At 37.6% G+C, this 21,780-nt stretch overlaps 5 protein-coding genes across 10 annotated transcripts; all 5 read left to right on the forward strand.

The window, feature by feature from the left end:
* The first annotated feature begins 2,204 nt into the window (after positions 1-2,204).
* Positions 2,205-5,005, forward strand: LOC104731663 (uncharacterized). Its single transcript, XM_010451113.3, has one exon. The coding sequence runs from the start codon at positions 2,425-2,427 to the stop codon at positions 4,855-4,857; it is 2,433 nt and encodes an 810-aa protein (XP_010449415.2). The 5' UTR covers positions 2,205-2,424; the 3' UTR covers positions 4,858-5,005.
* Positions 5,006-5,844: 839 nt separating this feature from the next.
* On the forward strand, positions 5,845-8,138 carry LOC104731662 (disease resistance RPP13-like protein 4). Its single transcript, XM_010451112.3, has one exon. The coding sequence runs from the start codon at positions 5,845-5,847 to the stop codon at positions 7,849-7,851; it is 2,007 nt and encodes a 668-aa protein (XP_010449414.1). The 3' UTR covers positions 7,852-8,138.
* Positions 8,139-12,882: 4,744 nt separating this feature from the next.
* Positions 12,883-14,709, forward strand: LOC104731661 (cadmium-induced protein AS8). Of its 5 annotated transcripts, none has more exons than XM_087478688.1 (5): positions 13,044-13,180; positions 13,319-13,384; positions 13,481-13,727; positions 13,913-14,137; positions 14,418-14,709. In XM_087478688.1, the coding sequence occupies exons 3-5, from the start codon at positions 13,487-13,489 to the stop codon at positions 14,450-14,452; spliced, it is 501 nt and encodes a 166-aa protein (XP_087334814.1). In that variant the 5' UTR covers positions 13,044-13,180; positions 13,319-13,384; positions 13,481-13,486; the 3' UTR covers positions 14,453-14,709. The 5 variants fall into 5 exon arrangements, with proteins under 5 accessions (XP_010449408.1, XP_010449405.1, XP_087334815.1 ...); XM_010451107.3 differs by lacking the exon at positions 13,319-13,384 and adding an exon at positions 13,224-13,318 and having other exon boundaries at positions 13,044-13,148; XM_010451106.3 differs by lacking the exon at positions 13,319-13,384 and having other exon boundaries at positions 12,883-13,180.
* LOC104731664 (putative disease resistance protein At4g19060) lies at positions 14,532-16,140 on the forward strand. Of its 2 annotated transcripts, none has more exons than XM_087478685.1 (2): positions 14,532-14,670; positions 14,888-16,140. In XM_087478685.1, exons 1-2 carry the CDS (start codon positions 14,657-14,659, stop codon positions 15,969-15,971), a joined length of 1,098 nt encoding a protein of 365 aa, XP_087334811.1. In that variant the 5' UTR covers positions 14,532-14,656; the 3' UTR covers positions 15,972-16,140. The 2 variants fall into 2 exon arrangements, with proteins under 2 accessions (XP_087334811.1, XP_010449416.2); XM_010451114.3 differs by having other exon boundaries at positions 14,533-14,670; positions 14,873-16,140.
* Positions 16,141-18,355: 2,215 nt separating this feature from the next.
* Positions 18,356-21,265, forward strand: LOC147930485 (uncharacterized). The gene has a single exon (XM_087476891.1). The coding sequence runs from the start codon at positions 18,356-18,358 to the stop codon at positions 21,263-21,265; it is 2,910 nt and encodes a 969-aa protein (XP_087333017.1).
* Positions 21,266-21,780: the final 515 nt, after the last annotated feature.

Genomic DNA, 21,780 nt, shown 5'->3' on the forward strand with positions numbered 1-21,780 from the left:
CCGTGACGATTTGAAGACGGGAAACAGTTGGAGAGACTTTGATGGCCGGCCGTTCCACCGCTGTTGTTATTGTTACGTCGTCCTATGATTCCGTTTTTGGTGGTGACGGCGTCGTTCTCTGATTCCGTTTTTGGCGATGAAGGCGCCGTTTAATGATTCTACGGCTCCGTTAAGCATAACATTGGTTTGGCTCCGATCTAAGATGGATCTGGATTTCTCTTTATTGGGGAAGAGATCAGGAAAACAAAAAAAGAAACCGGATCCGGATATCCGCGATTATCCGGGATTTTGGACGGATATTCGATACCCGGATATCCGAGGTGGTCGGAGGCGGATTCGGATATTAAAACTCCATATCCGCCGGATACGGAGCTGGATCCGGATACCTCCAAAAACACCGGATATCCGGATCCGTCTCAGGGCTAGTATAAATGTTAATTTTTTTTTTTTTTTTTTTTTTTTTTTTTTTTTTTTGTAAGATGTCCATTAGATGTTCATGATCCAGGTTAGTTTACATTTTTTTGTAAATAAAATTTTTAAAAATTTTAGTTGAATTATAATTTCTTATACTTTCTGGGTATCAAACATTTTGATAATATATAAAAATATTACAAATGAGCATGGAAATAGAGAGTGCCGAAGAAAAAACCAGACATACTTATGATAACACAAAATCAAATTCTAGAAAGCGTAAGCACGACCAAATGACAAGTCAAGTTAGAAAGAAAAGATCTACTAAAGATAACTTATTTAGTCTTTGATGACTTTCTAATCTGTATATACAAATTTTTAAAAACATAATGTATAACAGTCACTTTTATAGTGATCAGGAATCTGCCAAAAAAAAAAGAAAACGCAAGAAATTTATAAAATTAGTGTTTAACCTAAAGAAGAGAACATCAAAAGGTGAGATATTATTATCACCTGTTTCACCACATCGACTTCGTTTTCGCTGTTGTTTATTGAAGAACATGATGGTACCGATTCATAGACATAAGTGGGAAATCAAATAGAGGGGGATGCAGCCTGGAAGGAGAGCAGCCGACACGGTGGAATGGGATAGATTGGGAGAGACCAACATAAAATCCTCTGTTCTATATTTTATTAATTTTCTGAACTTTTTGTAGTTTAATTGAATTGCTTTGATTGAATAGCTGATGAGTGTACAAGTTTTTGTCTATATGCATTCTTAGTCTGTTACGTTTTGATTTTTTTTTTCTTTTCCAAAGAGGAATATGTGATTTGAAGCAAATGTTACAAATCCATGTATCAAATGTGTTAGTAGGAAATAAGGCAATCAAGATTAACCCATTAAAAGGGAGGAAAGAAGGGGGTCTTTTGAGGGAAAACGTGAGACCAACATGCATGTAACTGTGAAAAACATTATAGCCAAATATATATCTCTAAAAGTTGTAGCTGAAGAATGTGAGTTACTCTATACTAACCAATTAGGTTTGATTGGTTGGTCATATAAAACTTGGTTTTGTACATATCTAAAAGTGAGAGAAAAAAACATACACAAGCATAAGTGAAATTTTATATATGGTTAAAAGTAATGTTCATAGTAAATCATTTGTATACAAACTTCACTTGCTACAGCATCGGAATATTGATTTTGATTTGTGAATCAATAATCTATGGAAAGAGAAATCGCATATCAAAGTAAAGGGGAAACGAAACTCAGTCCAGCCATTTACTCCGATCCCAATCTTCGACCTTCTTTCGACAAGTGGCATTTAGTATTTTCTCGATACAGTAAATAAACCAAGAGAGAAGCAGCCTCGTATGTATTTCGATTGATAATGATCAACAACAAAGACAATTTCTAATAGCGAATTAAGAAAAGATACCAATATATATCACCATATGGTTGGAGACAAACATAAGTGAAATGTTATATATGGTTAAAAGTAATGTTCATAATAAATCAAGCTCTAAAAAAGACTCACTTTTGTGTGTGACAACATAAAATATAATAACATTGAAATGAATCTTTGGCTTTTTAATCAGCAGAAAGCAATAGCAAGAAGTGAAAATAATCAAATTGATTGAGAAAAAAATAATTTAGGATGAATTACAAATGTTAAATTTCAATTTAGGATTTCACCTTCCCGTGCGACAACGCACAGGTCCCTTTCCTAGTTCATATAAAAGAAAAAAAAAATACAAAAAGACTAAAAACCTTTAAGTCAACAAAATTTATAGGGATAAACAAAAGTCTATATTTAATTTTTAATTTTTAAATGGTGGCCTTGTCAAATAATTTATTGTTTGCTCGGGTTATAATTGAGTTGACTCGTTTCTAGCAGTGTTTGCATCTCTAAGGTGAAAACCAAACCAAACTTTGCCATAAACTGAGAACCAGAGGTAGGAACCAGTTCCAGTTGGCTGATACGCAACCCAAAACAAAAAAAAAACAGAAAGATGGGGGAGGCAATACCGAAGGCAGTGAAAGATATGTGGGACAAATGGAACATCCGTGGTCTTGTCATATTCAGTCTTGTACTTCAGGCAATCCTTGTTCTTCTCTCACCAAATCGAAAACGAACACAAAGGGGACTTATTCAATTTCTCATCTGGTCTGCTTACCTTTTAGCCAATTGGTCGGCTGATTATGCTGTGGGTCAAATCTCAGATAGTTCAGGAGACAAGCCTGAACCACAGGAGTCGCCCAAGACAAACGAGCTCGTAGCGTTCTGGACAATGTTCCTTCTGTTGCACCTTGGTGGTCCTGACACAATCACAGCTCTTGCTCTGGAGGATAATGAGCTCTGGCTCAGGAGTTTGTTTGGTCTGATGTGCCAATTCATTGCTACTCTATACATATTCTTGCTATCAATACCCAACCGCCTCTGGGAACCAACAACACTCATGCTTGTGGCTGGAGTCCTCAAGTATGTTGAGAGGATAGGAGGAATGCGTGCAGCTAGTCTCGAGAGGTTCAAGAAATTGATGCCTGGGGAGCCCGAACCTGGAGTCGACTACTCGAGTTTCATGGAGGAATACAAGATCAGGGAGATTTCAAGAGAGCATAGCGAGTTTGTCAGGGTCGAGGAGCCAGAGGAAAGGCAACGTGAAGTAAGGCCACATGTTTTAACACAGCTCCATGCTATTCAATATGGTTATAAGTACTTCAATATCTACAAAGGTCTTGTAGTTGATTTTCTGTATAGCTCTGAGCACTGGATAGAGAGCAAGGAATTTTTTCAGTCACTGGAGGCGGTTGAAGCTTTGAGTATTCTGGAGGTAGAGCTCAGCTTCATCTATGGCACTCTATTCACCAAAGTTGACATCCTTCACACTTGGACTGGAGTTACTTTCCGCTTTATATCCTTGGGATGCCTATTTTCATCCCTCTCCATCTTCAAGACATCTAGGAAAGATGAATATGATGGTTTTGATGTGGGCCTTACTTATGCTTTGATCCTTGGTGGAATCGCCTTTGATTTCATTTCCATCGCCATGTTCTATGTATCTGACTGGACGTTTGCTAGAATGAGTAAGCCTAAGGAGGAGGTGGACGATCCGAATAACTGGCTCGAAGAATTTCTCACTTGGTTCCTCCGTTTCAAGGAACTGAAGTGGAACAAGTGCATGTGTCACGAGAAAGAATATCCCTCTCACATGATACTTGACCGACTCTTCATATTTCGCAGATGGTCTGAGTACGTATATGGATATAACCTGATTGGCTCCTCTCTAAGGATAAAACCAAAGAGAATCCACCACACCAAGGGTTACATACACAAAACCTTTGACACAATCATTCGAAGCTTATACATAGATCGTGCCATCGGTATCATCATCCGAGAAACAGTTCTCCTTTACATAGCCTTGAATCACATCTATGAGAAGATATATCTATACATCAGTTACATGTTCATCGAGAATCGGGTAATGTATTATGTTCTCGATCCTCCTCTCAGGCTTTTGAATTATTTTAGATTCTGGTTTGTAATACCTTTGATCAAGTATCTCTGGGAGTTCTTTAGCATTACGGACCAGCTGAATGAGATCATCTTTACATCTCGAGAACGCCTCACCACAGAACTTTGGCAAGTCATATTTGAGGAGGTTCAGAATAAATGCCGCTTTGTTCTTGGCTCGGAAAGTTCCAGCTATATATATTCAGCTAGAGGTGGCTGGATTCTGCGAGACATGAAAATCGATGAATACTACGAGAACTTGCTGCCATATATTACTGACGTGGATTACGATCAGAGCATCCTGGTATGGCACATTGCTACTGAGCTCTTACACCAAACAGACGATAACAATGCAAGACATGACGTATACAGAGAGGTCGGCAAAACCCTTTCAGACTACATGATGTACCTCGTAATCGTGAAGCCTTCTCTGATGTCAACAGTTTCAGGAATTGATAAGTTAAGATTCAAAGCGGCAATAGCAGAAATCAAAAGATTACAAGAGGCTAAAAAGCTGTTTGAGAGGACCCCTGTTGAAGGTTCAAGAGATGCAAAGACGGCCTGTAATGCAATTCTAGACTACTATAAGGCGGATGGGCAAGGAAATGAGAATCCCCAAGGGTATCGAAGCAAGTCTGTTCTGTTCCAAGCGAGCATGCTAGCGCAGGAGCTTCAGCGGATAGAAATTCAGATAAGCAATAAGAAAATGTGGGAAGTAGTGAGCAAAGTCTGGGTGGAGATGCTTAGTTATGCAGCAAAGCACTGTGATCCTAAACAACATGCAGCTCAACTCAACATAGGTGGTGAACTGATAAGTTTCGTTTGGCTTTTGATGGCTCATTTTGGTCTCGGACATCAATTCAGGACCACCAAGGAAGATTCTAGAGCCAGACTCGTTTTGGACAAGACCACTACCTCTTGCCTTGTGTAACACCTTTTCCTGGTCTTTTTTGTATGCGACATCTTTCGCTATTATTGTTGAATAAGAATACAGCACTGTAACAATCTGCTAAACCCTTACTCGTTCGGCCTTTCTTGCTCCAATGTCAAACCAGATAATCTGAAAATAGCTTCAAACACGCTTTACTCTTGAATTGTTATTGCTTGCTGAAAGAAAAGGAAAAAAAAAAAAAAAACAGAGGGTTTAGGACTCAGGAGCCAAATCATGAACTTATACAAACAGAGCATTCATTTTTACCAAAAAAAAAAAAAAAAAAAAAAAAAAAAACAGAACATTCATCGACAGTATACAAAAGTGGGATCTCAGAAAACAAATGTCTGGTCATTAGTTCAATGACCACACACGCATAGTGAAGTGAACTGAATAAATAATTTGGTCATACAACGAGGGCCAACAGTTATCATTAATCCTCAATAACATGTGTTAGCAAAATTTCAACCATATAATAAAAAAAAGTTTTATCAGCCATTTTAAATGTGGGAGCGTTCAACTGACTCATTGCCTGATGTGAGTCATACTCATACACTCACAGAAACTGTTGAGCTGAGCTTAAGGAATCTCCGCCCTAAAATCTTGTCAAGATCAGATTTACCTGCAGGGAAATGGGTTTAGTGGTTTGATCTAATCGTGTGAAGTCAACCATCGCATTTTGCTTCTCTCTCCTCCGCAGTCCCCTATTTTATATATAAAGAATGACTTTTTTTTCATTATTTGGTCATTGAAGATATGTAAACAATTAAAGGAGTTGCGTACGCTTATTCAAGGTCTCTATCTCTCTCTCTGGAGCTACAAGAGGCAAAGGTATTATTGCATTATTATTTTTCTTACATGGTTTCTGCAGATTCCAAATCATCGATCTATCTATTTTCGTCTTTTCAATTAGGCTGTTTTCAAGATTTGGAGGCAGGATCGATTCAGTGTGTTTTGCTTTGAGAGCTGGTGAAGAAAAGGGGTTTGATGGCTTCCCAGAACAATCCACATCTGTCGTCTCCTCCAAAACATGATCCAAAGGAAACTGTCCAATTAATGTTGGGCCTCGTGAATGAGTTGCACAAACATGCGTCTGATAAATTGGAACATCGTTTACCTAGAAGCAACAACGAAGAAGGGTCTGAGACTACTATCCGAATAGTTTCATCTCGTGGGGAGGAACAGTTGATTCCGATGCTACAACATCATCTTGGACTGCTCGAACGTAAGCTGATAAGGCTGCAGAAACTTCGTGAAGAAGTCCATGAAGAGGTCTCTGAACATCTTCGTCCTCTTAAGGCAATTCTTAAGCAAGTGAAGTCCTCCACGCCTTTTCCTCGATTGAGCAACGAGGTGAGATTAGGTTTACGTGGCATCACCACGAAGGTGTCTGATTTAGTGGCCAAAGTTCCACAGTTGCCTGACAAGCCGACAAGACAGCTGAAAGCATTGTCATTATATTCTCATTCTCCGGAAAACTTCGGAGATAATAATGGCAACCGCATTATCCACCTTCCAGGCCTCCACGAAAATGCAGAAGCTCTCACCAAGTTGAAGGCTTTTAGACAAGTGGAAAAGGAATTTATGGAGCTTGCGATTGAAAATAAAATGTGCCTTTTGAGTTTCGCTGTCTTCCCGGAGAACAGAGAAGTTCATAGAACGATGTTGATGTATTGGTGGATAGGAGAAGGGTTTATTCCTGTTGAAGGAGCTGAAGAATCTGTGAGAGAAGCTCTTCAAGTATTCACTGACAAAAAGTTGGTTGAACCAGTGGAAGAGAGGCGCAAAGTGGCTCCAAGCAGCTATAAGATGAACCCTTTTGTGCATTCTTCAGTTATTCATCTCTCAAAGGAGATTGGACTTTTTGATATCTATCGTAAAGGGTCTAAGCCACGCATGAAACAATCAGAGATGGGAAAGGTCTGCCTTGTGGAGGGGTCATCAGCCCAGCCAGAGGCCAAAGCTAGGAAAATGGAATCAGCAGATCGAATAGAAACTGTATTAAACGTTTCCGAGAGATATCCAGAATTCGCATTCAAATGGTTCTCGGAGCTTCTACCCAAAATGCTACAAAAGCCTGTGTTCAAGTCACTCCACGTCTTCTATCTGGGGAGATGGGAAAGAACTCAGAAGCGAAACATCGAGGTACCGAATCCTGAGATTATGACATCTTTGAATTTTATGCCCCACCTGAGACTCCTAAGTTTTCAAGGGATCTCAACAATTAGAAAGCTCAACCGTTCAGTTTGTAAGCTACACAAGCTGATCGTCTTGGACCTCAGGGAGTGCTCTGACCTAACGCAACTTCCAGAAAAGATAGAGTCACTCCACAGTTTGGTCTACTTGGATATGACTGGATGCTATATGTTGGAACATATTCCCATGAGGTTGGCTGCACTGAACAATTTAGAGGTTCTCAAGGGGTTTGTGGTTAGCGACACCGCCTATGAGGGTGTTGCGTGCACACTGAGATTGCTGAAGAGGTTGAAGAAGCTAAGAAAGCTCAGCATTGAAATACACAGGGATGATCTCGGTGTGCACCAATTGATGGAGGATCTTGTAAAGCTCAAAGCATTGACAAGTTTGAAGGTGACATGGAGGAAGAATCTAAACACAGTCCGTGCTGGGAAGCCTGATGATTTCAAAAAGATTGAGAGTCTTCCTGATCAGTTAAAAAAGCTGAGTCTGCAGCGGTTTCCGCACGAACAGCTTCCTACTTGGATTCATCCCCACAAACTGCTTCACCTGAAAAAGCTTCATATTGGAGGAGGAAGATTGCTCAAGGGTTTTGGTGCCTTGCCGGAGAAGGCAACAGAATGTTCTGTTGAAACATTACGTCTCACGTCACTCCCAAGGCTAAGGATCGGGTGGATTGAGCTGAAAAAACTCTACTTCCCAAATCTGACCTTTCTTGAGAAGTATGACTGTCCAAAAATTAGTCTCACTCCCTGCGATGGAAATGGAATCTGGAGATCCGACCAAGACGACCAATGATGTGCTCGAACACAGACAGGTCCAACGGTGTACGGGAGCAATCTAATCTAACCGGAGCAACCTGATAGAATGTTCGGTAAATTAATTGATTTGGTATCTATATTTGTGAGAGAATTTGAAGTATTTTATAATTGTGTTGTTTTCTATGCTTTAATTTTGGGGTGTGGGTGTTTTCGGATTGAAAGACAGTAGATCTCCGTATTGTGTTGAATAATCGGATTTGTTAAGGAACAATGAATTTGTATAGCTAAGCGTGTTTCATATAAAATATAGTGGTTTTATGATAAGTGATTTACTCGAAAATAATTCTCAGCAGTCAGCACCATACAATACGAGTAAAAAAAACTAAAAAGTAAAACAGAGTACGAAAGAAACTCATGGTAATATGTGTACGCAGTTTGAATAGTTGACAACAACTCTTTCCAATTTTCTCAAAGTGGTTCGATTAGCCGTTGCAAAGTTCATTATAAAAAAGTTAAAAACGAAATCGAACAAGTACTTTCTATACTAGTATCACTTTGTTTAAGCGAATCTATACTATTAAAAGGAAAGCACTTTTAATAATTAAACATAGATTAAGATATCATTACATGAAAATATGTGGATCTCGGATTGGCCCAGTATATTCCTATTCGGATTGTGAATAATGTGACTAAGAGGATGGGTTCTAAATCCGTATCCAAACATATACAATCATTTAAATTTATTACCATAAGAATCAGACTCTTCAATTTGAAAAAATATATATGTAAACATATTTAATTTCGTAATATATTTTGAGATACTTCTGGAAACAAAAATTTATTTTTAATATAATGATAACTATTTGATTGGGTAAGAATTGGTCAAATCTAATTTGTTATCATAAATTACGTGGTTAATTTAAGGAAACAAATATTGGTTTATTAAAAATGGAAATAGATGACGTTAGATTTTCAAATTTGTTCAAAAAAATTATAATATTTTATGGAAATAAAAAAATAATTATAAACAAGAAAAAAACTAATGAAATATCTTTAAAAGGAATATGCTCTTCAATATTGATTTCAAGTCGATTAATAAGAAAGTACTACAAAAATATATTTAAATTACAGGCAATATATACATATCCGTAAACTATTATTTTAAAACTTATGAAAATATTTTAATGTTTAGTTAAATAACGGATCTACAAAATCCTATTTTTGTGTAAATTCTAATTTTAAAAATATTAAGTTTAATAAAAATAAATAACGATTAAAAGTTGAAATTAAAATCTGTAATAAATTTTTATCGACTGTGGTTTGAAATTAATTGTAGATAATTTAAAGAATTAATAATTGATATTATATTTCCGATATCCTGAAAATTTTAATAAGATTTGTTGTTATACTTATAAATTAAAGATATTCTTTTAGTCATGTAACAAATATTAAAACAAAATATGGGTAAATATATGATGACGAAATTTGTGGAAACCATCAACGAACAATTAGGAAATTTATGCAATATTTATGGCAAAAAATATCTTAACAATAAATGAAAAATTTCAAACAGATATCTAACTTTTTCCCATACCATTTTCCTATATATATAACGTAATATTTGTGTTTAAGCCTTGAATATATACATATTTTTTTGTTTCAATTTTGATAGCACATATTTTTTTTGTTCTTTTTGCTAATTGTAGTAGAATCTAATTTGAGTTTTTATGCTGATTTCAGCGTTCAAATGGAGCATGAGACGGTTGTTTCTCCACTTGTGTGTCACTATCTCTTCAAACCAATGGTACTTTAATCTATTAATTCTTAAGTTTTCTTATTTTTTTTGGTGGATTTTATATTATGGTGAGTTGATCTTTATTTTACCTAACACACCTTTTGAATGGAAAAACTTAAAAATCGAGCTCTTATTAAATCATCAAAAATATTAATCATGATATATAGAAGATCTGGAAGAGTTGTTGATAGAAAATGGATCCTCAAACCGACTCATCGAGCTAAATGATAATTTTTGTACTTTCCTGAATTTTAAAATTCTTGGTTGAATTGTCTATTAAACCAAAGAAAAAACCAGGATACAGTTTATACTTTGATGTAGGGAGATGTTATTGCAGGGAAGATTTGGGCAGGTCGCAACATATTGATGTTTGATTGTGCAAGGGAAAGAGAATTATTGCAGAGATTGGATGTTAACCATCCGAGCCAAAAGGTGCCATCGATTATTTGGATTGCTGGTGATATGAATTAGTACAAACAACTAAACATTTCAAAATGTTAATATTTTCATGAGCGGAATGTTAAATGATGTAATTTTGTCTCTTTGATTTTGTTTAAAGGTGATTTTGTATATTATTAATTTGTGTGTTTTGTTATTGAAGATGGAAAACTTTGCCTCGATATTTTGGACTCGGAATCTAACTCATGTGAATGTGATACACATAAATATTAAGAATTTAATTGTTTGGTATATTTCTATTTTTTATTTAAGATAGATAATAATAAGGGTGTGTTTATGCATGGTTTTAGCCATGGAAAATGTTGGATCACACAAGAATCAAGTACAAAAAAGATATAACTAAACTATACTAATTAATCTTATTACGACAAATAGAAAAAAAAACAAAAAAAAAAGAAGAGAATTTTTAGATTATATTGACTTTTTCAATTATGAAAATAGTTATTATATTTGTAATATATAATCTAACCACAATATACTATTTTGAAAATAGCATATTCTTTATATTTTTTTTTTCTGATTTTAGATTCATTCACTATCTAAAAAAATGGAAATATTATCAGTTTTCAAAAATATTAATTTAAATTATATATTTTATATACTATGTTCATAGGTGAAAATAATTTATTTATACTATTATTTTTAATTATAGTTGTCTTTACATATAATAAATACAAATATGATCATTCTTTTTGTATAAATGGAATTTAAAACAAATCGAATATTAAACTGATATGGATCTGGATTATGAACGTTAATATTCTTTAAAATTTTTTAATATGTTTACAGACATTATCCCACACATATATAAAATATAATAATTCTAATAGCAAACTAAGTTTTTGAAATCAATTCTGCACGTACGTGCGGATCCGAATCTAGTTGACTTTGCGTTTCGATACAGTTAATATATTGGATGAGGATATGATATTTCTTTTTGTCTTTTCTTATGGGAAATTTGATATTGTCGCCGTCGGCAAAACGTGGCCAGCTTGCTTTTTTTTTTTTTTTTTTACAAATAACATCTCAAATTGCCAACTAGAATTTCACATCATTATAGACGACTTTCATATTTTCTTTTCTAGTCCTAGAAGACAAACATCATACTAGTATATGTTTTAATATTATAAAAATATTACAAATTGCTAAAAACGACAAAGCATTTACGTTTTTTTTTCTAAGAAAAAATCAACTACTCGTAACTCGTGTTATATTTAATTCTAGATCAAGTTGATTTGAGTACAACTCATGCATTTGTGTGAGAAAAACTTATTAAAGTTTCTATTCTTCTGACTTTGTATTGCTTTAGCTCTACATTTCATTTACTTTCCAAATACCTACGACACAAAAACGTCATTTTTACCAAAGAAAAACTTCAAATTTGAAACTTTTTAATAAATACAAAGAATTCGTGTATACTGTATACTGTTAAATCAATCGGTTCTTCAAATCACAAAGAGAGCATTATTATTAATGGTAAGCATTTTGAATTTAAGCATGAGGAGGTTGGAAAAGAAAGATACCAGGTTTGACAGATTTCTCAATTGGCTCCTCAGTTTCAGGGAACTGAAGTGGCAGAAGTGCATATGTCACGAGCAAGAACAACTCTGTCAGACGGTGACTATATTTCAGCGATTGTCTGAGCTAGTACATATATGCATGCATACCAAATACAACCTGATTGGCTCCTCGTCCCTGAAGATAATTAACACCTAATAGAATCCACCACCACACGTACGGATTACAAACACAGTTCCTTTTGCCATCCGAGAGATAGATAGTCTTAGTTTCCATAACCAGACATTAATATATCCGGGTCGAGGCTGCGAGATATGCAGATCAGATCGAGGATCCTTACGAGAAACTCCTGATGAGTGCCATTATGCCAAAGAGATGAATTACGATCAACTGAGCCTCGCACCAAACAGAAGCATGACAATTCAGCAAGAAATGTCAGATGCAAAACCATTCCAGACTACATGATATACCTCTTAGTCACACAGCCCTCACTGATGTCAACAGTTGCCGAATAAGCTGCTGTTTTCAGAGGACGCATATTGAGGATACAATAGATGCAAAGATGGCATGTGTAGCAAGTTGCTACTAGCAACTAAGAATTCCTATAAGGAAGTCGAGCAAACAAATGAGAACACCAAAAGATATTAACGAGGCTAATGTGGAAAGTAGTGGAGCAAAATGTGGGTGGAAATGCTTTGCTACGCAGCAACTCACTGAGACTCTAAACAACATGCAGCTTCAACTCAACAAAGATGGTGGATTGATCAACTCATTCTGGACACGGATCGAGCAATCCATGACAACCAAGGAAGAACCTATCGCCACACTGATTCTTACCAAAACCACCTCTTGCCTCCCTTGTGTTACATATTGTTTTTCTCGTCTTTTGTCTTGAACATCTTTTGGCTGTTGTCCACTAATCACAAACCAACTTCTAGAACTCTTCTCAGTTCTTCTAATCCCTAATTTTCTCGTAAACAATTCCTTTACTGGCTAGTGGCTACGCATTTTTCGTGCTCCTGCTCCATATTCAAAACAGACAGAGGATCCGAAGTAGCTTTTGCTAACCTTTGTAGCTCTAATTCAAACCAAAGAATCCGAATTGAACATCCGATTAGTCATGAATTGTTTTAGGGCTTAACCTGAATCGTCACTATCACCAGACAGTATCGTGTGCTACCACTTTCTTTGAGATTTCGCGAACTTGGTTCCAGCCTTCCAGATTCGAGTATAAATGGTGGTGACGAATCTGAACAACTTTTAGGGTTTAGAACGCCGGACTCCGAGAGAACTCACACATCGAACGCCGGCGAAGGATTACAATATACAGTAGTGAGATCGATTATATGCTGCCGTACTTTGGTTTAGTAAACCGAGTTCATATTATACCGGTTATGTCTGTCCGGTCCGGTTCTTATTTTTTTTTTTAATCTGGAACGATGAGTGGTTCATACTTCATACTTCATACATAGTGTTCGTCTGGGGAAAAAAGAAATCGAACGAAGAGTGTTTGTTTGCACTTGGGGGATCGAATTGAAATAGCAAATCCATTTTAATTAATGGTACAAATTTACAAGTTTTGTTCTTTTTGTAGGTATTGTTCTGTTTCTTTGGTTTATCCAAGATTTTTTCCCTAGGTTTCAGCTGGAATTGGTTTATTGATTACTACTTAGTTGGATGGTTCCTCATCCTGACAAGATTTCGAATTTTTATGCGGCTTTTGAGAGAATAGGTTGGAAAAATTGGAGCTTTATCTTTTTGTTGGTGATGATGGTGATAATGTTGAATATCCAAATTGGTTCAGCTTCTAAATTCAGTGTGCATTTGGATTTGTTTTAATTTCAGTGGGTATTGAAAGATTCTGTTTTTTCAAATCTTTAATTACGTTTTTCAGGTCTTGATGATCATTAAAGGTATATTTAGGAGATATGAGAAATGGAATCCTGTTCATCCTACTTATGGAGCTTTTTGGGGTATGGGGATTGGGATTGGTTGTGGCGTCGGATGGGGACCTGGTTTTGGCCCTGAGGTCATTGGCTATGTAGGTGCAGGCTGTGGTGTTGGTTTTAGTGTTGGCATTACACTTGCTGGTCTTGGCATTGGTCTCCCCACAAATCTTCTTCTTGCTGCTCCTTATAACTGTATATACTACCTACTCTCTTTCTCGCACACACGCATTTCTTCAAATATATATATATGTATTCACAGTACCAAGTAATCTTTCATGTCTCAAGTTTCTTAAACTTCAGGTTTTATGCAACACGAATGCACTTGTCATTTTAGTAATGAATATGTCTCCTGAACCTTTTTCATATTTTCTCTTTAGCTGTGGAAGCAACTAGAAAGGGCGCTTTCAAGCTGTTTGGTAAAAATCTCTCAACCTATGATTTCATGCCTCAAATTGGGGGGTTGCAGAGACAAGTTAGCGAGATGTGCTCTGGTTTTAACAAGAAGCCTCACATGGATTATGAGTTTGACATAAAAAGTTTTCCTTTGTTCATTTCACATGATTGTGGAAAATTTGGGAGTCATCTTCTCCATGTGCGCAAAGGTACATATAACTAGTCTTAACATTCTTCTCTATCCGTTTTCGTTGTCATTGATTAGATAAGTTAGTCTTAGTATATCAAAATAGAAGCTGGAATCAGGCCTTCTAGTCTGAGCATTTGCTTGCCTCTATGTTAGATATAACTAACTTGCACTCCAACACTCTTCAGTCGCATGCTAATGCATCTCTAAATTGGAAATGTTTCTGTTATTCACTACAAATCCCTATATTATTTAGAACAAAGTGTATAAAGAACATTTAGATTTATCATTTTTCTTTGCAGGTTCGGAGGACAATAAATCACCACGACGATCTTAAGCATCTGAGACAGACACTTCTAGATTGTTATTATGATTGGCATATGTGATTGTGACTATGAAATATTCAGCATAAATCAGAACCTTGTGTCTTACAGTTACAGGGAGATATGTATAAGAGGTTAAGGATTTGAACAGTGGCATTCATAGACAGTTCAGAGTAGTTGTTACACAAAAGGATAAAAAAAGACCAGAGGTGTAGTTAATGTTACACCACAGGTTTATGCTTTGCCCTTAATCAAATAATATCTTTTCTCTTTTGTTCTTTCCATTTGCTTTATTCCTTACTTCTGGAGATAAATAATTTGCAGACAAAGATAATTCTTCTGAATATATACAATTTTGACATGTATACTTATATATGTGTCACCCCAAAGTGAAAGCTGCAGACTTTGGAAGCCTGAGATTCCTCCCATTTTAGTTTTTCTTTTCTCAGATCACAGGACGAGCCTATGGATCAAGCTAAGAAGTCTACATCTGAAATTGATGAGAAGCTCGACACAATCAAGTTATCTTTTGATACAGAATATGCGAAATGGTTGTCTAGAAATCAGAGTGGATCTTTCTCTAAGCATGGAAACCTGTCCATAGATGGCGATTCATCACCAACTCGCAACAGTAGCAGCAGCACCACCATTAAAAAAAGGCGGCCTAAGGCGAACCGCGTGGAGACAAGCTCTGAGCTTCCGGATCACAAAATTTATGGCTTCGTAAACGAGACCTTGTTCTTGAAGAACTTCTTGCTGAAGCAAAAGGAATCCAAAGAGTTCAAAACTCTAGCGATTGTGGGGAAATACGGAGTTGGGAAGACGACGTTGTGTCAGGATGTGTTCAACAACGAAGAAGTGAAACAAGCTTATTCCCCGAGGATATGGGTGTCTATGTACAGCAAAGAAACAAAAGAAGAAGAAGATCCCAAGATAGATGTTGTGACGAGGATCTTGAGATCACTTGGAGTTGAAGATGAGATGTTAGAACACATCAAAACAGAAGCAGAAGAAGAGAAGAGAATCAAAGATGAAGCTGGGGAAACAGAGGAAGAGACAGTTAAAGAGAAGGAGCTATCTCGATTATTGTATGCTCTTTACTCAAATCTGTTAGGGAAGAAGTATCTGATCGTGTTAGACGATGTTTGGGAAGACAACGAGTGGGATCAAAGGCTCGATGATGAGAAGAATCAACAGGAAAAATCACATCTTTCTTGTGGGTTTCCTAAAGGGTCTGGTGGGAGAGTTATTATGACTAGCAGAGACGAGAGATTGGCGAAGGAGATAGTTGGAGAAGAAGAGAATCTGCAGCATTTGTTTCCGAGATCTGATGCAGAGAGCGTGTGGGAGATGTACAAAGATGCAGTAAAAGCAGCATTGAAGATAGAAGTGAAACCGAGGTATCCGGGAAGATTCAAACAAGAGCTTATGGATAAGTCTTGTGGTATTCCTTTAGCTGCTCGAATGCTGGCTAAGATTGAGCCTGTGAAAATGGATGAAACTGGAGATATGGAGAGGAAGAAAAGCTTCTAACTTCTAAAGCAATGTATCTACAAATTGTTCTGTAATCTAAGGATACATTTGAAGATTACTATTTAAAATTGTTTTATTGTCCTGAAAAAACTGTTATGTAGTTGTGACTTATGGGAGTGTAAAACTTTGACATTTGAAAATAAAGAATGTAAAATAGTTTCAGTATAAATGTGTCAAATTCTAAGATAACACTTTTCACATATGTTACGTACGTACCCTTATAATCATAATTTATATAGTGTCAATGCCTCTCTAGAATAAATAACGATATATAAGAGTAATAGGTGCGTCTGTGGTGATTAGAAATCTCATAACAAAACTGAGCTCACTCTCTGTCGATTAGAATTCTACTATAATCAAATTATGCGTCTAAAAACCAATCACTAATTTCGATGTCCAGTTAAAACAAGAGAAACTTAATTGAACCATACACAAACAAATTTACTTCCATCGTTACCATACCTTTTTGAAAAGATATCTGAACATATTGTAAGGCAGAACAACAACAACACGACATTTGTTGTTTCGGTCCAGCAGAAGAAAGTGGGCTTGGACAACATTAGGCCCATCAAGATTTTGAGTATTGAAAACTTTCCCAACGGTAACAGAGCACTCTCCTTGTCACCATGTGAGTCAGTTCGTACAGTCAAGCCAGCTCACACAACGATCCAAATACACAACAGATATGCTCCCCTTGGATCAACAACTCTCTGCAGATGATGACATGTGTTGGGGACAATCAGTCTTGTAAAACCTAGAGCTTGTCATATATATAAGGCAATGTGATGTAACAAGTTTCTTAAGCAATAAAGTTATAATCTTGAGCCGCTTCACTCTCACCTACTAGGGTTTATCACCCTCTGCTTTCATGGTATCAGAGCGTCGGTAATACGGTCATGGCTCCTGAAGATTCGTTTTCCTCATCTCCTCTTTCTATCTCTCAAGTGGTGACTCTGAAGCTAACAGAGTCCAACTACCTCCAATGGAAAACTCAGTTCGAGTCCTTCTTGTCTCCTCAAATGCTGCTTGGTTACGTTAATAGGTCGATACCTCGTCCAGCGTCAACAAGATCGGTTACTAGTACCGACGGTGTTACAGAAGAACCCAACCCGGAGTTTTCGAAATGGATTCGCAATGACCAACTGGTCATAGCTTGGATATTGGGATCTCTCTCTGAAGCAGCCATTAGAGTTGTTTATGGTCTGCAGTCTGCTCAAGAGGTATGGTCTGCTCTTGCTAAGAAGTTTAATAGGGTGTCTACCTCTAGAAAGTTTGAACTGCAGAACAAGTTACGTGCCTGTCTTAAGTCTGGTAGATTTATGGAGGATTATCTTAGTGAACTCAAACAAGTGTTTGACCAGCTTGACTCAATAGGCTTCCCAATGAGTGATCTTGAGAAAATCCATGGCTTACTCTTTGGTCTTGGTAAAGAATACGAAACTGTAGCCATTGTGATTGAACACTCTATGGATTCGATTCCTCCTCCCTGTTATGAAGATGTTGTCTTCAAAGTCATTGTCTTTGATGACAAACTAAAGGCTTACTCATCAGTTCCTGCTGTCGTGCCACACCTTGCGTTCCAAGCTGAGAAACAACAACACTATGATAGAGGTGGGGGTTCGAACAACAACAACAGAGGTGGACGTGGTGGATACAGAGGTAGAGGAAACTATTCAACAAGAGGTCGTGGTTTTCACCAGCATAACAACAAATGCCGTGTTGTTGTTGTTCTGCCTTACACATATCACAAACTTTCAGTTTTTAGAGACTACAAATTTAATAAGAGTTCATAAATCATGTAATTTCGTTTCTAAATTTTTAGAAACTCTTCATATACCTACAAGTTGTAGTAGTAATTTTCAAAAAATTTGGATTTAAATGATGGGATTTTGGTCAATTATGCCACTTTCATTCAAAAATTTCTCCTAAATGCCATTTTCTTATTTTCTCTTCTAAAATGCCATTATTGTGGAGTAAGGAGAGGACGAAAAGACCATTTTATCCTCTCGTTAAATCTCGTAAAATTGAGGAAAAGTAGTGGCGGGGGAATTCAAAATCGGCGACATTAATGATGAAAAGACCTGCATTAATTGCAAGATGGACAGAAATTTTACGAGATTATATTGTAGTAAAAGGAGTTTTCTGTAGTTAATGCTGCCTTTCTCTTTCTAAAACTAAGCTTTCCACTTTCCTAATCTCAAACAGATCTGAAGAAGAGGGTAGGTGAAAGAAGGTGGAATTGGTTGTCGGAAAAGTGTCGGTATGTAACCTTCTTGCATTTAATATGGTCGGTTATCCTAAAATGGTGTTCTTGCATTAAATCTGGCCAACTGCAAATTAACTTGCATTGATTGTGTTAAAACATGATTCTCTTTCCATTAATGATGCAGATGTACGAGAGAGTGTGTCTCCTGCTGGGTGAGTGGACATGTTCAGACATTGGTGTGTGGAAGTTTTCTGTCCGTCATGGACAAATGGCAAGATATTTGTCTATCGAGAAAGATACAACGTTTGCGGGGATCAAGGCCAAGATTGCAGAGGTTTTGGGTGTCGAAGAAGAGGAAAGCAACATTGAGTTAAGCTTTTGGCACCCAGGAGACACAATTGTCTTTACACAAGGTAAGATGCCTCCAGTTTCAGTAGACAGTGATGTTGAGTTTCAACAGTGTAAAGTGAAGAATGAAGAGTGTGGTGGACTGTATTTGTATGTTTCCCTGAAGAAGAACGAGACCGACGAGGGAGGACATAATATTTTGTCCACCGGTCCGAAGATAAACACGACTGGAATGTTGGTAGAACCAGATGGACAAGACGATATGGCATCTGCTGGAGATCTTTTTTTGTCTACTGACTGTGGACATAATGGAGATGCTAATGGGTTGTCTACCCCAGCCTTTGAAAACAGTGTATGTCCATCTCGCGGAGAAGTCCCCGATGAATTGTTGTTAGAATGTCTGAAAAATTTTGAAGATAGCCATCATGCGGAGATGGGGCACAAGGAATCAGAAGCAGGTGATAAGCATGGGAAGAGAAAAGTCGTTGCAGTCGAGAAAGGATACGGAGCGGGAAGTGGTCCATCGGGTACCTTCGAAGAATTGCCATGTATCGAAGACTCGGAAGACTATGATTTTGACGAGTGGTCAGAACGGATTAACAAAGAATATCCACCAGAATGGGATCCTTACAAGGGTAGGGTGGAGAGGACAATGGATCCCATTGGTTTTGGGTTAGGAATAGAGCTAGATGAGGAGTTGCCGAACGAGGGCGTTAAACGTAATGATGTGATTCATACTACCGGGATGGAAATAGTGCCACACAATCCAGCGGTGATAGATTACGGACCACCAGTGCCTTTTGAGGACATTTTACGTGGTGTTACTACAGGGATGGATGATGCACCACCAGTGCGTGACAATGCTGTAGGGCAACCTTCTGAATTTATCGGCAGTGGCTTGGAGGAGATGGACTCTGGGTTGGGCGTTAGTGAACGGAGGATCATGGAGATGGACTATTTACGGAGTAATAGAGCAATAATAAGGGAAGACGATCCTCATCTACTGAATGATGCTCCTCCAGTGCATGACAATATGAGAGGAGCCCCAGAGGAAGAAAGGAATATGGATCTTAAAATGGCGAGGGACGGTCTTTATGTGGGGCGAATATTTGCAAACAAAAAGGAGATGCATAAAATGCTGTCCCTATATGCGATAACAAGGCTGTTTAGTTTCCGGATAAGTAAGTCTGATCCAGGCAGAGTTATAGCGAATTGCGTAGACAAGAACTGTGGCTGGAGAGTGTATGCAACAACCCATGCCAATTCGTCTAACTTGGAAATAAAGACATTAACATTGAAGCACAGTTGTGATGTCGGGGCAAGGTCGAGATATGGAGAGAAAGCAACTGCTAAAATATTGGCAGATTTGCTAAAGGCCAAATTCGCAAATGGCAAGAAAGGACCAAGAGCATGCGAGCTCCCTAATATTGTTTTGTCTGAATTACACGTGACAATTTCGTATACGAAGGCTTGGAATGCGAAAGAGCTGGCCATGGAGCAAGCCAGAGGGAATGAAGAAGACAATTATCGGTTTCTATCGACATACTTGCACCTACTGAAGTCAACGAACCCAGGGACGTTGACTGCAATGCACAATACGGTGGACAAAAAAGGGAACGCATTGTTCAAGTACCTGTTTTTTGCTTTCGGTGCTTGCGTAGCTGGTTATCAATATTTGAGGAAAGTGGTTGTAATTGATGGCACTGCAATGAAAGGGAAGTATAAAGGTTGCTTGGTTGCAGCGAGTGGACAAGATGGAAATATGCAAATTTTCCCCTTGGCATTTGGAGTTGTTGATGGGGAAAATGAAGGAGGATGGGTTTGGTTCTTTGAAAATCTGAAAAAATTTGTACTAGATGAAGAAGGCTTAGTCTTTGTCTCTGACAGACATGCATCAATATATGCAGGCCTACGTAGAGTGTATCCTTTGGCGCAGCATGGGGCATGTTCTGTTCATTTATTTAGAAATGTGAAGCACAACTTTCATTGTGAAGGTTTGGCTACAGTTGTTTCTAAAGCTTCAAGGGCATATACAGTTGGCGATTTCCGTTACTGGTGGAGAGAAATAGAGAATCGTAGACCTGCGTGTGCTACGTATCTCACAGAAATTGGACTACCACACTGGACACTTTCTCACTTCCCCGGAGATCGTTACAATATAATGAGTAGCAACATTTCTGAGTCGCTGAATGCAGTAATGCAAACTACTGTTGATTACCCGATTGTATCGATGGTGGAGTTCATACGAGCTATGTTGATGAGGTGGTTTTATTGTAGGAGGACAATGAAAAATAAAACCAAAACACGATGCACCCCGGAAATAGAAGAAATACTGATTGATCACCTGGAAAAAGCGGTCGACTGCCGGGTGCTATCAGCCAGCGAGTGGATTTACCAAGTCAATGATGGACGCGGCCTTGCTTTCACGGTGGACTTGCAGAATAAAACTTGCACTTGTCGTGTCTTTGATGTATTAAAGGTGTCTTGTTGTCACGCTTTAGCTGCGAGAGGAGTGCTGCAAATTGATATTTACAGCCTCACTGGGGAATTCTACTTTGTTGAGCCGTGGAGGAAAAAATATTCACAAATAATTATGCCAGTACCAAAAGAAAGGGATAGTGATATTCCAGAGGCTGTAACTGAAGAGGCTGTTGATCAACCTCGAACAAAACGCAGTGGTGGGAGGCCGAAGAAGAAAAGGATATCGTCACAAGGTGAAAAACATAAAGTAAGTTTCTGATGAGTGATAACTTTGTCTGTGTTTTTTTTTTAAGTGATCTAATGACAACATTTTTTATGTAAATAGAGGAAAAAGAGGAAGACACCAAGCAAGTGTGGAAGATGTTTTGGAGTGGGACAAAATAGGAAAACCTGCTCGCAGTTGATTTGAAGGAAAGGTTCCAAAGTAGGGATGTTTTTTGTAGATGGTATCTCGTGTTTGTGTTTGGGATGGGTATTACCTTTTAGAGACTGAAACATTGTTGATTGTTCAACAGAGGCTACTCAACTATTTTGCAGGTGGGCTTCTATGAATGTAAGCTGGCATTACTCCTTTTTGTATCTTAGGTTGGAAGGGTCTGTTTGTTATTGTCTATCGGTTGTATTATGTCTACTTTTAGCCTCGGTAGACAAGTCGAACTATTAATTGCTATTCCATTTGTAATGTCTTTATTATGTCTATCGTTAGTAATGTCTTTTGGTTTTATGTCTTCCATCGGAATTATATTGTAATGTCTATTGACTTTGTAATGTCTA

The sequence above is a fragment of the Camelina sativa genome, chromosome 12 (genome assembly GCF_030686135.1).
Source record: "Camelina sativa cultivar CO46 ecotype springtype chromosome 12, ASM3068613v1".
In the NCBI taxonomy this organism is placed as follows: domain Eukaryota; kingdom Viridiplantae; phylum Streptophyta; class Magnoliopsida; order Brassicales; family Brassicaceae; genus Camelina; species Camelina sativa.

Bases quoted from the DNA above. Each gene is read 5' to 3' on its own strand.
- LOC104731661 (XM_010451103.3), top strand. The intron at 13,728-13,912 runs GTATATACTACC...TTTTCTCTTTAG, and splicing joins TCTTGCTGCTCCTTATAACT to CTGTGGAAGCAACTAGAAAG. The intron at 14,138-14,417 runs GTACATATAACT...TTTTCTTTGCAG, and splicing joins TCTTCTCCATGTGCGCAAAG to GTTCGGAGGACAATAAATCA.
- LOC104731662 (XM_010451112.3), top strand. From the start codon at position 5,845: ATGGCTTCCCAGAACAATCCACATCTGTCGTCTCCTCCAAAACATGAT.
- LOC104731663 (XM_010451113.3), top strand. From the start codon at position 2,425: ATGGGGGAGGCAATACCGAAGGCAGTGAAAGATATGTGGGACAAATGG.
- LOC147930485 (XM_087476891.1), top strand. From the start codon at position 18,356: ATGCAGATGTACGAGAGAGTGTGTCTCCTGCTGGGTGAGTGGACATGT.